At 36.1% G+C, this 17,695-nt stretch overlaps 1 protein-coding gene across 1 annotated transcript; it reads left to right on the top strand.

Moving 5' to 3' along the window:
• Nucleotides 1–517: 517 nt before the first annotated feature.
• On the top strand, nt 518–14,941 carry LOC145677348 (uncharacterized; the record flags this gene model as incomplete). The annotated part of the gene is made up of 6 exons (XM_081747873.1): nt 518–669; nt 3,381–3,614; nt 4,754–4,988; nt 7,217–7,401; nt 9,962–10,127; nt 11,716–14,941. Coding segments are annotated over 6 exons (1,463 nt in total), but the record flags the coding sequence as incomplete, so codon positions are not given.
• Between the last annotated feature and the right edge of the window lie 2,754 nt (nt 14,942–17,695).

Consider the following 17,695-nt stretch of genomic DNA (forward strand, 5'->3'; position numbering starts at 1 on the left):
GAAATGCCCTGCGGGGCCTCCTTCAGCCGCTATGGGGATCAAAATTTCACAATGTGGCAACGTCGCAGATTAACTTGGAGCCATTAGCATTACACTATGAATACAAGCAGTTGAATCGATTACTACACTAATAAGTGATACTAGTGTCAATATCGACTTTAGCTGCCATCTGGAAAGAATCGATATAACTATTTGATAGATTGATAGATCCAGGGGCGGATCCAGGACCGACTTCTGAGGAGGGCGGTGGATTGTCATACTGCTACTTTTAAGGGCTCCAAACTTTGGGATGATTTTTATTTATATATATAAAATAAGAAATTTTCCTCTTCTGGGGGGGGGGGGCGATTGCCCCCTGGATCCGCCCCTGGATAGATCTAATTAGTTTTTTTTTTATTTGCGACGTTGGCAATATATATATATAAAAGATAAATAGATGTGTGTGTGTGTGTGTACTTTAGTTTGTTTTGATTGTATGTATGACTAAATGTAAATTTAATTTCATTTTTTTAAATAGAAAATCTCGTCGATGTACCCGCTTTGCGGCTGTTAACAGAAAGTGATTTGAATCAGTTGATACACCTTGTTGGATTGAGAGCTAAGTTTCGGGAGAAGTGGAAGGCGTGGGTTAACCCATCGAATGCTACTGATAACTCTTCGGTGGGAAGTGTATGTATTTTGAATAAGTGATTGAAAAACGTTAGCAATTTTACTTGAAAAGAGGACCTAACACTTTAAATAACATCTTAACAGCCATTTAGACTTAGTTTAAGCTTTCTCAAACTTTTGCACAGTGGAGCCATTCAAATAGTTTAACAACCGGATCTATGGTCAGTATACTAAGTTGACGTAATATTAGTACTATATAATTATAATTTCAATGATACTAACAATAGTAATTAGGATTAAATCTTATACCATCTTTAGATTTATATTTTGTATATTGTAAGGTGCGTTGCAAAATGACACGATCCGTACAAGATATCGTCATATTATATGATCATAAAGGAAACTGAAAATGAGAGGTATAATAAGTGACACTGTTGTATTTGTTACACGAAAACAGGTATTGCAGGAATAGATACGTATAGACGACAGGGCGAAACGAAAATGAATAATAGCCCAAGAGAAATGTTGTAAAATGATACGAACGCAGACATGTTTAGCATATCACGTAGTTTGGTCGCTGCTACGGAACATAGAGGGCGTTGGACGAGAATGCGAGATGTTTAGCAAACGAGTGATAGAAGTTAAGGTAGTGAGTGCTACGACGAGGACGCTTGTGTGAGGTGGCGAGTAAGAAGCGTAATGGACCGTAACAAAGTATTGTCTGAGTGCGAAAAGGGGCAAATAGTGGCATATAAAGAAGGTATGTTAATGAAATTGCATGTCGAAGTGGACGGACTGCTTGTGTCGTGAACAATTTTCTTAAACTTGGGATGCGGTATGGAGTAAGGAACTAATCAGGAAGGCCGCATACACTAACTCCACAACAGGAAAGACAAGTTGTTTGAAAGCTAAGTTGTGGTGGAATATCTCTTACACAGTTGGCAAGAGACCCTAACATTCATGTACATAAATCTGCCCTATCAAGAGCTGTGAAATGCTGCAATCATCTCTGATATAAGAAACACAAGCGTCAGCCACGACCCACGGTGCATCACAAGGAGCGACTGCTGGTCTGGACCAAAACACATGTGACCTGGAAGCAGAATTGGCGTCGTGTCATCTTCAGTGACAAAAATAAATGTAATTTGGGTTGTTCCGATGGCTGACTGTACTACTGCGGAAGGAGGAACAAATGTTCTCTAAGCGACAGTACGGATGAGTCTGTAATATGGGAGGACTTTGGTTATTATGGTACTACAAACTTCGCATATTCTAAAATTCTGACATCAACCACGTACCAAACAGTACTTGCAGACAATTTGTTGCCATTTGTCGCGCGAATTGCTGGTCCCGAGTGGATCTTCCAACAGGACAATGCTACTGCCCACGTTGCTGGAACCACCAGGGATTGGTTTCGTGAGAAAGACGTGATTGTCCTTGCTTGGCCTTCCAATTCCACAGACATAAAAGCGATGGATAACCTATGGGAAATGTGTCGCTCAGTATACGCCAACGGTACCCAGTACAACAGTGTTTGCGAATTGCAGGATGCCATCATCGCTGCATGAAATCAAATTGATGTAACGCTGCTAGACAGCATGTTTGATCGGGTGTTCAAGATGGTGTTACGCAATTGCTCATAGAACTGGCATTTGTATTGCGTTCGTTTCATTTTGCTATAGTCATTATCGTATTTTGGCTGTTTTTTTCAGTTTGCCTAGCCGTGAAATGAGTGAACTATCTGTATATATATTCTCCTTGTCCATCTCTACATATCGTGTATTCCATCCATGACATAAGTTTTCTAAAGTTACATAACATGTTTGCATCTTCTGCATAATTTTGCAACATACCTTACATTTGTATAATTTCCTTAAACGGAATCTAGATTTTTCATATACGTCATTTACACTTCGCTCTGGGTGGACAGTTATTAATATCCCTATTATCCACCATCAGTAAGATTGTCCACACCGCCATGCAAGACAATAAAAGAAAAATAAAGATAGTCATTTGACTGCTATTTTCATCAATGAAAGCCGTAGGAAATAGTTTTGTTCTGTTTTTCTGTGCACACTGACGATGTAACGACAGGAGCGTATGTGGTTCAGATTCCATGTTAAGATGTAGGTCCACATCTCATATAACCTCGCTGCTGAAAGAGACGCTAAACTGGAAACAAAATCAAATTAAACTAAACCATACAAATTAATGGATAAGTAATCAGAGGCGATAGGTAACTGGGGCAGTCACAGCAGCTTCCCGGATCTCAGAAATAAAGGGGGCGCGGTGGCTCAGTGGTAGAGCGTTCACCTCCGGTGCTTGAGGACCCTGGTTCGATCCCAGCTCGCGCCGTGTGGACTTTGTCGTGGACAAACATCGTGCTCGTGTGTTTTCTCGGGGTTCTATAGTTTCCTCCCAACTTCTTCATTCCACCATTTCACTCATCTCTCATCAGTCTCCTTTAGTCTAGCCGGCATAATCGTGGGACGTAAAACTTAGATTTCAGTTCATTTTCGGAAATAAAGGGAAACTTTAATTCCAGACGACACTGAGGTTTCTCGTCTGGTTACTGGTCACAGCAGCTTCAGGCAGCGTATTGTGAACTGAGGCCCACATCTAAGGGTTTTGTATAGGTAATGTTAGGTTGCTTGTATGATGTTAAGATCAGAGTTGAAGTTGTGTGTACCTGAAGTATAATCAATAATAAATGAAATCTTTTCATTAACGTAGATCTGTTATTGAACATGGAAATGTTTAATTTCCTTAAGGTTTCTGTTCATTCCTATAATGATGGAGACTGCTTAGTGGATATATCTGATGCTGTTCTAAGAGCTACAGGAGCTAAAAGTGCAACAGACAACGACCTTGTAGAAAGACGACAAATTGAAGATACTTACGAAGCAGAAGGACATAACGAGGGTGTAAATAAAGCCCCCTCCAATTTAGATGGAAGTCAATCCCAGATATATGGAAATTGTTGGAAGCCTTTTGACCCTTTATATGTAAGTATCAATACCATCGATATTTCCCTTACTATTTTGCTTATTGTTGCTATATTTATCATAGTAAATAGGATTGGATAAACAAAAAATCTGTTACAAGTTTCAAAAGTAAATGGATATTGGGATACACATTTTAATTCATACTTTTACTAATGGTAATTAAATTCTTTATGCTTTTCATTTATATTATGTAAGTTTATGGTGTGTCCCTCCACATTCTTCACTCATATTATGTTCACTTTAGTTACATTATCCTATCAAAGGTTTGTCTTTGTATACTATTATTTACCCTCACTCTACACTTATAAATTACACTTACCAATGCCGAGCATTTAACTTCTTTTATTTATTTTTTAAATGTACAGCTTTCGTATCTAGGACATTTTCTGAGACTTGCTTCCTCCCTTCATATACATATTCTTGATATCTGGGGTTTGTTTCAGGTAACGTAATGAGTTTACAAGTGAATGTTACGACTCATAGTTCATTTCATTCATACTTCTCCCCAATGGCATCACTCAATTGGTGCCACATATGACCACGATCAGTAGAAAAATTGAGAGTAGCAACCATGTAACTTAGCAGTGCACCATCTTGCCATTCTGTCGTCTTAAAATACAGAAAAAACAGAGGAAGGATGTCAAGACATTCCTTCTGTGCAAATGTTGCTTCACCATTTGAAGGGAAAAAGACGATACATTGCTAAAAACAATAATAATAATAATAATAATAATAATAATAATAATAATAATAATAATAATAATAATAATAATAATAATAATAAGTGCTAGAAAGGTCTGTGGTCTTGAGATTAGGAAAGAACAGGACGACCTTCCTGTTCTCATACTGTATATGAAGAAATGAACATATTGTCTATTTAATCTCAAATACTTTGTTTCCTTAAGCACATCCACTGAGTGCACACTGAAAATGTTTTCGGATCTTTTGTTTCAGGTCTTTAATGTTCTGAACGAAACACTTGATGGAAAGGCAATAATAAATTCATCAACACAAAACAATGGATTGTTGCGCGGAAGTCAACGAAAAGAAGTAGGACGGCTTTTGATTAAGCACATCCTTTTTGAAAACCCATACAGAAAAATCCAGATGTTTGACTTCACAACCTTGGCAAAGCAAAGCAAATTGTAGACCTATTTCCTAAGGAAGCTGCATCTCTTTATTATACAGCGTCGCTACCTGCAACACGATATCAGACGAAGAGAAATGCTAGCGGAATATTATACGAAGCTTACATTACACGGAGAAGGAAACTTCGGGAGTTAAAAGATCCCACCTCACCTCAGAGTTGTCCATCAAGGCGTTCTACGTCTTCGAATTTATCTTCAGTACTAACAGTAGAGGAAGAAAATGAAGGTATATAGATCTTACATTTACTAGCTTTCGTTTCATGCTAGTATGTAGTTTAGATAGTATGTAAAGTAATTTGTTACATGAAAGCAAGTATATAATGACAAATAATAATTAGTCCTGGAAAGGGCTCATACAGAGCTTGTAGTTTAAAAGGGCATGGGTTTTGGGTACTAGATTTACATACTCTTATTTTCTGTCAACGAATACATACTGAACGAAATGACTAAGCTATTATCTTCCCATGGTAACAAGACATTAGAAACGCGAACTTATTCTAAATGTTATTAAATTGCATGCAGTGAGTACTTAATGATATTACACCAATCATTAAAATATTAAAGAATAAATGACTTCTATGATAAATCATAGAACGTGCAAACCAGGTATAGTTGGAGCTGTTTGGTTTTATTTTAGTTTAGCGTACCGTTAAGCTGCGGGGCTATATGAGACTTGGACCTACAGTTTAAAGTAGGATCCGAACTTCCGCCAGAAATCGAACCCGGATTTCCCACGCCAGAGGCACGTACGCAAACTTCTTACCCACGGGTACTGTACAGTATTACTGGTTTTTATACCGTGAAGCCTACTCAGGTGAATTATTGCATAAACTACTTTTACTGGCGTATCTAAACTAATGATGTGCGATAAAATTAGTTTTAAAACTTCGTATTATCTACAGGTGTAGGGAAATATGCTTTATTAAAATTCAGCTCTAATCAGTGATTGATAAACTTGTAATAGCAATGTCAGGCGGATTTGGCATCTAACTTTGCATGTCACTCTACCTGAAAATATGACTAGATATGGATCACTCGATCAATAAATAGTTACTGGATTTCGCTTTACACTTTTAACTAATCACTACTAATCAATTACAGGAAAAACAATATTTTTCGAAAGTAAGAAATGGTGTTTTTTAGCATAACAGCACACACAATAAACATTGTGTTAATGACTAAAATCATTTTTATAATTTAAATGGCAGGATTTAGAACGTAGTTAGTAGTATCGATTAGTTCTTCACTTGTGCTATAGGTTTTTCCCTGTTCATTGTTTAGAGGTACAACATAATATGCCGCTGGGCTTTGCGGCATACCTGATAGAAAACATGTTAACTTCAGTACTTTTCTGTAAACTTGACATAACTGATATAAACGTCTGCTTAATTAGTAGTACTAAGATGTTTAATGAGGCTTTTCGGATGGTTGAGAGAATTCGTTGTTCAGCTCAGTTTTTGGCTGCAATCTTCAAAACAGAAATCTTTTTTTTACGTTCCACAGTTGTCATAGGCTAAGAGAGACTGCACTAATAAGAATGAATGAAATGAAGTGAAGAAAGTGGCAGGAAGCTGGAGAACTCTTCAGTGTTTGTTCAACACAAAGCCCACTAGGCGCGAGCTTGGTTGAACTTGGGACTCACGCACAGAAGATGAATGCTCTACCCCTGAGCCACTGCGGCCTCTTCAGGTTTCGAGCTACAGTATACAGGGTGTTAACTGATACTTGCAATACTGGAAAGCAACTGGAAATTTATATCGATAACGAAAATACTGAAAATATATTGAAAATTGTGTAATATTGGAAAATTCCTTTTGAGACGCTTCAAGATGGCAGCCCCTTCATCTGGGTGTAGGTAGTGATAGAGATAACTGGTAACCTAATCAGAAACCTAGCTAGTTCGAGAAAGCAAATAGTATATAGTTAGTATATAGAAATTTTATATATAGTTACGTTCATGTAATATTTTTGCAGTATCAAGACAGTAGCACACCTAAATGTGAACATTAAACACGTTACTCTGATATTTGTAATTAGTTGGTCTTGACTGTTTCTGTACAAATGTAATGAGACTGTAAAAATATGTAATACGGTGAACTAGCTGAGAAAAGTTTGCTGTGAGGAGTGGAGGACCAACACACCAAAAAAGTGGATTGAAAGGCATTCTGAGTGGAAAAAAAGGTCCAGAAAACTCTTCTGGTTGTTGTTTTAGTCCACTAGTTTGATTTTTCTATTAGCATACAGAAGACTGCTTGTGTAACATTTTACAGGCCATTCAATACCATAGCATACAGTCGTATGTGGCACTCACGTTGTTTTGGTTCACCATAGTTTTCTAAACATTTTTCGGTCAGAATACTGGAAATATTTGAAATACCAAAGTCAACTCCAGTAGACCGTACAGTTCCTTATCTTTATATTTTAGTCATTTATACTGTGTATTTTCTTTTCTAGATGAGCCAATTGTGGATGAAAAAGTTCAGTGGCTTCAGAACAGTATCGATCCATGGGCACTAGTTGAAATAAATTGGAACGACACAGTCCTCAATCGCATGCGGGAAGTCGAAGATGGTGCAGGAACTGTCGTGGACTATTTTAACAAATATCCTGCTCTAAAACAACCTCAAGGATTTCAATTAGTAAGTGTTGTACGTTTATATATGAGAAATTAATCAATATTGGGTGTCCCCAACTCTCAGCATTTAAGATGTTTATCAAAATACGATGATTGTACGATTCTAAATTCTTCTAGAGCAGTGTTCAGCAACTAGTGTGTCGCGGCACACCAATGTGCCTTGTCAAGGTGAAAACTGTCACGTAAACGTTTACCTATTGTAAGACATTATTGAACTCTTTATCCCTGTTTCTGCGTGCCGAGGGGGTGTCAAAGTTCTCAGGAGAACTGCAACAAGGATGGTATTAGTACCTTTCTACATAGTCACTGTGCCTAGCGACACATTTTTGCCAGCGGTTCTGCACTTTCCGTAAGCCTGTTTTGTAAAAGTCTGCAGTTTGGCTTTGAAACCATAGTTCCTCAGAAATAACGTCTTTCCTACTGTCAAAATAACATTCTCTGAGTGGATGCTTCATTTGTGAGAAGAGAAAGGTCACTTTGGTGGGTCAACCTTTCATATCCTAATTCCACTGCCTTCATGGACACGAGCTCGTACATTGTCTGCCAACAGTAGAACCCCTTGTGTGGCCACTCCACGACGTTTCTTCAATTCCTCTCGTGACTTAGTCAGGAGATGGGAATAATAGGTAATAGTTAGTTTCTGTCGTAGGTAATCTTCGTGATGACCCCTTCAGTCTCAGAAAACTAAAAGCATCACTTTGGCGGCCGACTTCTGTGTTGTCTTTTTAAGGGTTGGAAGGAGGGGTGTTTCCATTGTTTGCTCATTTCCTTTGCTTATGGATCATAAAAATAAACCTAGCGTTCGTCAGTTGTCATTAGTCTGCCTAGAAGGTCCTCTTCATCTCACAGCGATGCAACATTTCCTTGCAGCGTCGTCGCGATCCCTTCTGGAATGAGCAGTCGTGGCACTCATCGTATTGACACTTCCTGAAAATGCAGCTGGTTGTGAGTATTATTTCAGGTAGACCCATATCCATATCTATGCACACAGAACATTTTCAATGGTAATCCTCCTGTCTTCCATTATCTCAACTTTCTCTATCAAGGCGACATCATTCATGAAAGATTCTTCCAGATCTACAGACGTCCGCGGTGGTCATTTGTAAGTTTGGAATTGGTTTCCACTTGGATCCTTTCATAGGATGGGGTTTCATCCTCAGACTTCTCTTCATGAATCTACTTTCGTGATTTCCCCTGCAGATGGAGGAATTTAATGACGCTTCATGCTTCAAGCTTGCCAATCATCGCACATTCAGAGGTTTATCTGGAAAAAGTTGTAACTAGTCCATGTTCATGGTTCACATACGTGGACGTAACTATAAAATGCATGTCCAAGGGGGGTTGTTGTTCGTCATTCTAGGTGATTGTACGAACTTGTTGATGCTTCCTCATATACTTGTACAGTATTTAATTTCCTGTAATTTTTTTTCGAAAGTTGTTGGATTAAAACAACTTGCATGACTGTAATACTATGTCTTTCGCAAAGTGTTCCGGAATTTAGTGATAAGGTAGTCAAATTATCACAGAGGCCAAGAACCCATTTACAATATCCGTAACGTTGCTAATGCTTCCTGCAAGGATATTATGAAAATAACCTCTCTCAGCTATTAGTGAAATTTGAAACATTCTTCTCTACTGAAATTACTTAGAGTTCATTTCCAATTCCATTGTATTTCTGAGAGTTGTAGTTTTAGACGTAGCCTGAAATTAAAGCGTCAAAAAAGGAGACTTCAACCATTCAATGAAGAAATGACTTGCATTAACAACTATTCCTCCACGAACCAGTGAAACAGACACAAATGTCACATTGGAGGTATAACTAGAATTATTTATTAACTTATTATAACAAAAGTATATTTATTTTATGTGTTCTGAAGTATAACTTCATACACACAGAACTAAAATCCATGTACTTGTGCCATAATATATTTTAATACATTTTAATTGACATAATTTATAAATGTGTGACTCAATTTTTTTAATAATAATAATAATAATCTTTAATAACGTGCTTAGAACTAAAATCAATAATACAACTCTTGGTCGTGTAATTCAATGATACGAATATAAACCTATAGAATACAATAAAACCATAAAACGATAGAAAATATTATGCTAATTACATATGAAATAAGTGAATTAAACCATAGTCAGTGCATTAAGTCATTGCAAATCAAGGTAAATAAAATAGTTTTAAGATGTTCAATGATTGTAATACTTTACAGGTCTTGAGACTAAAACTTGTTTTGTTGCTAGGTTAGGTGGCTCAGTAGTACTTAACTCTCGTGCATGGGTTCTTAGTTTGATCCCCGGGTAAGTTTGTGGCTTACAACATTGCACCTGTGGGTGGATTTCTTACAGTATTAATTTCTTGCAAAATATTACCTTCAATCTCATATTGATTAACAATAATAAACAAAAATATTTGTGAAATAGCTGCAAAAATTAATCGTAAGACTGTCCAACTGGTACGTGTATGTATCGCTGTTGGTTGAACATATGTACTTTTTTTTTTTTTTTTTTTTGCTCCATTGGTGTTTTAATGTTTACAATTTTCTTTTCAGCTGTTACACGATTTTTCGTACCTCTATCCAGAGAAGGACAACTGTTTCTTCAGTACTATAGTGGCAGTACGAGATAGAATAATCAATATCGCTGAAGAACGCATAAAGACTTCCAGGGATCCAGAATTAAAGCATCAAATTTCAAATTACATAGGACAAATTAGAGGTAATGCAAATTCAATTTTACTTTGAATTTTGAAGTATCTCTGAAAGTTGCGTTTCGAGCATAGACAATCATGTTACCTGGACCCACTCTGTCCTAACACTACATATTTCTAATACAGCTTAAGTGGGTCATATCACAAGTAGGTAATATTTTGTATTTTTTATTTTTATTTATTTTTATTTATTTATTTTTGTTCAAAGGCTTCCATGAAAGGCTCCCTAAGCACGAAATATATTTGTTTCTGGGTACTTTACAAGAGTTTAAAAATTATTCCTCTCTTAGACAGAGTGGGTAAGGTACTGGTAGACCCACAGCGGTATAAACTAGTTTTCCAACTAGACCAGTAACTATCATTCTTTGAAAAGGAATGAAGTTTCATCTTAAATTAAAACAAAATGCGAAAGTTATTATTCCTTATCATGTACACTTATGTTTCTGCTCCATATTTGTATGGCATTTGTTTAATCGTTCTGTTGTATTACGGAACTTATATTAAATTCGTTGTCACATTATTTCTATTCTAAGGAAGGCTTTGGATGCCAGATGAAATTTCGTTGATTGAAGCAGTACTGTTGATATTGGCTTCGACGTTATGCACCAAGGCTAAAGGAGACTGTGCTAATGGTGGTGAACAAAATGGTAAAATTGTTTAAGAAGTCGAGAAAACCCACGCACACTGTTCACCACAAAGCCATTTGGCGAGAGCCTCTCCGTTGATCTAGTGACTAGTGTGTGCGTCTTTGATGCACGTGGTCTCGAGTTCAATTCCCAGTGAGAGCACACAAAAAAGTTTAGTTTAACATTCACTTTAGTTTACCGTCGTTCTGTCTTTTACCCTAATGAACATTACCGTGTAACATTAAACAAAAATGTAAATAAAACATATATGAAAACTTACGATCATGATCAGCAGAGTAGAAAATAAGGACAATTATATATATTTAGAAAGTACTAACTTGGATATTGAATGGATTTTAGAAGCTAAAACTAGGGATGACATATGTTCATAATGAGCTATTTAGCATGTGCTGAATTCGTAATGCAATCAAGAGACTGAGAACTGAAATTAAACAGAAAACTAGTGAACCTTCACTTTTACAATAAAATAGCTTAGTTTCACATACATGTTCATAGACTAAGGAATATTGTCAAATAATACTAGGATTTAGTTCGACCTAAACAATACACTGGTATATATTTTGAAGCTAGTTGTTAATTAAGTGTTAAGATAACTCATTGGAACTCTTGGCTTGAAATCATTGAATAATAAAACCATATTAGTCATAGTAGGTAAAAAATAGAATGAGAAAATGTTTCGACATCCAACCATAATAGCGTGTAATTTTTCTTTACTATGACTGGTGTTATCAGTAAATATCGGCTGGTCGCTTATCTTCGTATTTCTGAAATTATTCTTCGCATCATTCAATAGTGATTTTATTTAATTCTTTCAATTAGTTCCCTCTTAGTTATCACCAATGTTTGTCAGTTACCGGTAACTGAAATACTCAGAAGTGTCGATTATAATTTAGCTCTAGTTTACTTTCACACTGAACGACCCGATTATAACTACTGTTGTTCTTTTCAGATCAAGATCCTGACTCAAGGAGTCTAGTGGCCCTTTTGTTAATTCCTTACATAATTGGAATTCCGCCCTGCAGACGGAAGAGAGGATTTACAACATGGAAACCATCGCGCTCAGAAATAAGAGATGGATTCATAACTCAAGTTGCATCAGGAGATGACGTACAGGTGTGCGTTGAATCCCGAAGGAACAAACTCCAACGTCTTGGACGGTCTTTCCAGCCCCTTGTGTTATTTGTTGGTGACAATCTTACGGAAGTGAAGGGAGTGTATGTTGTAGTGGATAACACATATTATTCCATGCACAGTGTAATCCAAGCTGTAGATGTTGCTTTCAAAATTTTTCAGTCCGTTGGTGCTCAATACCCAGAAGAAGCATCAGATATTTGGCTCGTCATACAGAGAGGATTTTACAACATAGAAACAAAATTCGATCGTATAAATCAAGCAGTGAGGAACTTACTAGCGGATCTTTGCCTCTTAACTATTACATAAAAGGTATACGTGTTACGGATGTGCGAAGAAATTCCCTGTAGTATCTAACTTAATAAAGCACATGAGAATTTACTGCAGGAAGTTAACTACTGGTACGAGGGATTTCCGTTGCGGTGAAAGAAGGTGCTTTCGCCTCTTTTCATCGGGAGTTACTCTTAAAAGACACTTAGTTAGAGTCCATTCAACATGTACTTCGTCCCCATCAGTCATTGATTCCCAATCAAACCTAAATATTGTACTTTCTGATACCCCTTCTACACCCACGCAAGATTTTGTTCATGAAATAACCAAAGAAAACGCTATAGCACAATTTGTATCATCACTGCATGCAATGCCACTTATTCCTCGTTCTACAATTCAGTTCATTGTGGAAAACTTGAATAATTTTTTACATGCCTCAAAAAATATTCTTGAAACCGAATTTTATAATATGGTTGGTAGAGATAATGTTCCAAGATACATTCAAGAATGCTTCGAAAAAGTGTTGTCATCACATGCTGCATGTGTAACGGATCTTCGTTCAGAATATAAACGTCTTCAATTCTTTGAACGTTTGGAAACGTACATTGCTCCCATAGAAATTACAATTGGGCAACGTATGGAGTCCAAACGTTCAGGAGATGGTGTCGGTTTTGTATCTATACCTTGTACAATGCAGCTTATACCTATCAATGTTGTTCTTCAAAAATTTTTTTCAATTAATAAAGTCTTATTTGAAACCTTACAATATTTAAAGTATTTAGAAAATGATGCAATCTGTTTAGAAAACATTGTGCAGGCGAAAATTTGGAAACATGTACTGAACACAAGTGAAGAAAATTACCTTCACCTTCCCATGATACTGTATTTCGACGATTTTGAGATTGGGAATCCTCTTGGTAGTCATGCTACTATTCATAAATTAGGTGCAATTTACTTGTCGTTGCCCTGTCTCCCCACTCACTACGCTTCCCTTTTGAATCACATTTTCCTTCTCGCATTGTTCCATTCATCTGACAGGAACAAATTTGGAAACAACATAGTTTTCCAAAAAATAATTGAAATACTCAATGAATTAAACCATACGGGTGTATCAGTGGCCACCGATGTTTTCAGCGGAGCTATTAAGTTTCATGTTGTGTGTTTATGTGGCGATAATTTAGCCTTAAATGGCATATTGGGTTTTGTGGAGAACTTTGTGGCAAATTATTACTGTAGAATCTGTACTTGTAGCAAACAGCAGATGCAAAGTATGTTGTATGAAGATAAAACGTCATTGAGGAGCATAGAAAATTATGAGCAACATTTACTCTTAAATGATACGTCGAGAACAGGTATCAAGGAGAAATGTGTTTTCCTTAATTTAAATGGATTTAAACTTTTTGATAATGTAGGAGTAGATATTTTACATGACTACTTAGAAGGTTGTTGTCGTTACGTAATGAATTTTGTTATTACTTATTTAGTTCAAGAGACGAAACTAGTTCCATTGAATATTGTACAAGCTCGATTGTTTAATTTTGATTACGGTCCGGATTCTTCGTCCAAACCTGTGAATGCATTAACAGTGGAAGGATCCACTTGAAACTTAGAACGTCTGCTTCTGAAATGGTTACATTAGTTAGGTATTTTGGTTTACTTTTTGGCTATTATGTTCCAAGAAAAAATGAAGTGTGTAATTTGTATACAGCGTTACGTAGAATTTTGGATAGATTGTTAAATAAGAGGGTTTATAATGATACGTCTGAGCAACTGACATATTTAATAGCAGATCTTAATGAGACATATTGCAACCTTACTAAAAGTTCGCTAAAACCAAAATTCCATTTTCTTTTACACTATCCTAGTATGCTTCTTAAGTTTGGACCTTTGACCCAAGTGTGGACAATGAGGTTTGAGGCCAAACATAAAATTTCTAAAATTGCTGCCAGGGCGTCTTCGAGCCGTGTGAACATATGCAAAACAATTGCAATGAAAAACCAACTAATATTGAACGACATGATTTTAAAAAATAAACCTGTGTGCTCTTTCATTTGTGGAAAAAAGCGAAAAGTGGAAACTATCATCACTAGTTTGCTGAAACAAAAGTTTTTTTCTGACATCGAATCCTGTGATATATTCTGTAGCCTGGGTAAGAATTAAAGGTGTTAAATTAGATGTTTCTTCTGTTGTTACTGTTGATCTGTGCACTGAAAACTGTTTACCTATATTTGCCCAAATAACGGATATATGGGTTACTGACGATGAAAGAATATTTTTATTATGTTTGTTCGAAACTAATGATTTTGACCTACACTTCTTTGCATATAAAGTTTCAAAAAAGAATGAATCTGTTTGGCTTCGTTATAGTGATCTGATGACGTACATACCAAACACATTTACAGTTATGTCCGATCATAGTCTCTATGTAACTGTTAGATCGCCTATAAACTAGTTTACATACCATAATGAACAAAACGAATAAAGTTACCGTTCATTTTTAAGTAACTAATAGGAACGATGGTACTTGGAATAGACCGCACTTAAGATGGAATCCAAAACACACGATATTAGGTAAACTATTGAAAAAAGAAATAACAAGGTAGTGAAACATATCTACTTGTAGAAGTTATAGGGCACATATGTAAGAAAAGTGGCTTACCTTGTGTCTGCATATTACTTTAGTTAAATATATTCTTCCTCTAGATATGTAGTCAGCACCATTTTTATTACGGTTACCGAATTCTTACTTTAACATCTATTAAGTTTTGCATTATTTAGAGAACAATTGCTGGAAATTATTCAGTGATTTAATTTAGTTTTTTGATTCCTTTTAATCATTGTCCCTGTATTTGCTGCCTATTAAAAAAAAAAAAAAACTTTGTTCACAGTACTGATTATTGTGGAAATAAACAATTTCTTTAATTTGTTCTTTACCTGGTTATCTTTTTTGGAAACTCTTTTGCAGGTATAATACTTGAATTTTAGGACAAGGATATTTGAAAATGTATTTTGGCTTGTGTAGTTTGTCAATGTCTAAGTTATTTTTGTTTTGTTGGCACCAGATGTGAATTATTTTCGAATTCCAGGTAGGGGCAATGTGTTCAGATCTAATTTTTGAAGTAATGTAAATGTCCCAAGGAAACGAGATTTTGTTAGATTCTTTGTAAAATTGGTAATAATCTTAACGGTAAAGTTGTGTAAACTGGAAAGATTTGTAACAAAATGTATAATACAATATAAATAAATAATAAAGAATTATCGTTTACTTTCTGAACAAATCAACATCCAGAATTATCCTTTATCCAAGTCATGAGAATGGGGTACTTTGCACATCGCTATACTTTGTATCAGGTGTTCCATGTTCGTTTCATAACTTTGTAACTTTTCTAGTGCTGCCATCATCGCAGGTCAGTAGGAGCGTTTAAGGATTTCACTCATGCAGCCTGATGACTAACGTGCGTTCTGTTATGCATGGTACTTGGTATTAAACAAGTGAGAAAAACGACACGAAATGAGATACAATTGTCTGAGTCATAGGCAGTATCCACAACGAACAATGCTGAGTGTGCATGAGTTTTCTATTTATCATTTGGCTGAATTCAATGTTGCATTTACTGCTGAAATCTGTACTTTATTTCGTACTTTGAAGATGCAGTTTGATGTAAGTTTTAAATTCTTGCGTATATATGCTGTACACTTGTATCTTACACGTAACTTTAAGAATCATCACTCTTTAAGGATGTATGAGAAAGTTACTGTTCTCCATTAAAAGTGCAACACTAAGACGACATCGTTGGAAGTCCAAATTTACAGTGCGTGGAGCATGGAAGGTTACAGTTCATTAGTATAAGTGCCACGAAGAAGTACCAGTTATGTCATATAGTGACAGCAAGTGAAAACCAGTCAGTCATATTTAAATGGTAAGCGAAAGGTGGTGTGGCGTGAGTGATTACAGAGCGTAGGTATGGGATACTAGAATAGAGTTGATTATGAAGAGATTGGATATTTTCTTTCCAAAAGAATCCTGCTTCTGTATGCAGTATCACAATGCCCGCATTCACTTCTCTCGCCCGTGGCACTAAGCTGGATGACGCCTGTATTTTGCTTCGCCACGTTGAACAGGTGCACAGTGTTAAGGTGTGGGATGTCGTTATGTGGCTCTCATATTTTTAATTATATCTATATTTAAAAAAAATAACTTATCTGTTAAAATGTACAGAGAAGTTTTCTGAAAAATTCTATTCAGGCTTCTTGTGGCAATAACTTCTGTATTTTGGAAGATACTATTATGGAAAAGAAGATATGGAAGTCGTCTCTATATAGTATAAGCAATGGATAACAACAGCTTAATAAATGATTGTACGTAAATCTTGTTTGAGTTTGAATATAGAATTATACATTGTTGTGAATTTTGCATTATTATTGAAGTGGTGCAACTAACTTACTGCAAAACGTATGATAAATTTTTACAGTAGGTCTAATATTGTCACATATTGATTTACTCTGTATGAAAACTAAAATAGTTTAACATGGTTAACCGCCTTTCTGCGAATATTTCTAAAATTAACGCTCGTCACTTTTCAACACTTGGCTTCGCAGTAGCTTTCCAACGAATTAGCAGGAAGTCCATACTTATAGGACACCCTGCAGGCAAATACATTTCCTTGGACAGTTTCACTGCTCCAAACTAAAATTTGAAAAGTGTAGTATTGTTAATTTTATTATTATTGGCACAAAGGAGATCAACCATATTTTAAGCTATTTTTGTTTTCATGCAGTGTAAAACAATATTTGACAACATTACAGTAAGAATGTATCATGCATTTTGCAGTATGTTGCAGCTCTTTAATAATGGTGCACTATACGCACAATCTAGATCCTAAAAATGTCCAATCCATATATTACAAGAAGGCAATACGTATGCGATACAGGTAAAATCCGTATATTTCATATAGACAACCAATTAGCTACATACATCCAATCCATACATAACATATGGCCAACCTGTACGCGACATAAGTATAATCTATATGCTGCATGCAAACAGTCTGTAAGCTACATATGTGCACTCTGTATGGTGCATACGGATAAGCTGTGTGCGACATAAGGAAAATCTGTATAATACATACGTACAATACGTATACTGTATCTAGTCATGCGTACGGGACATAAGTATAATATAGATGCTGTCTCGGGGTTGAACGCAAGAAACATACGTATAATCTATATACTGCATACGTCCAATCCGTATATTACAAAAAGGCAATACGTATGCGACATACGTAAAATCCATATACTTCATACAAACAACCTATAAGCTACATACACCCAATCCATACATTACATACGGCCAACCTGTACGCGACGTACGTATCATTTATATGCTGCATGCAGACAGTCTGTAAGCTACATATGTGCACTCTGTATGGTGCATACGGATATTCTGTATGCTGTATCTGAACAAGCTGTGTGCGACATAAGAAAAATCTGTATAATACATACGTACAATACGTATACTGTATCTAGTC

This window comes from Thermobia domestica, unplaced genomic scaffold, assembly GCF_964235325.1.
Source record: "Thermobia domestica unplaced genomic scaffold, izTheDome1.hap1.1 HAP1_SCAFFOLD_803, whole genome shotgun sequence".
Lineage (NCBI taxonomy): Eukaryota > Metazoa > Arthropoda > Insecta > Zygentoma > Lepismatidae > Thermobia > Thermobia domestica.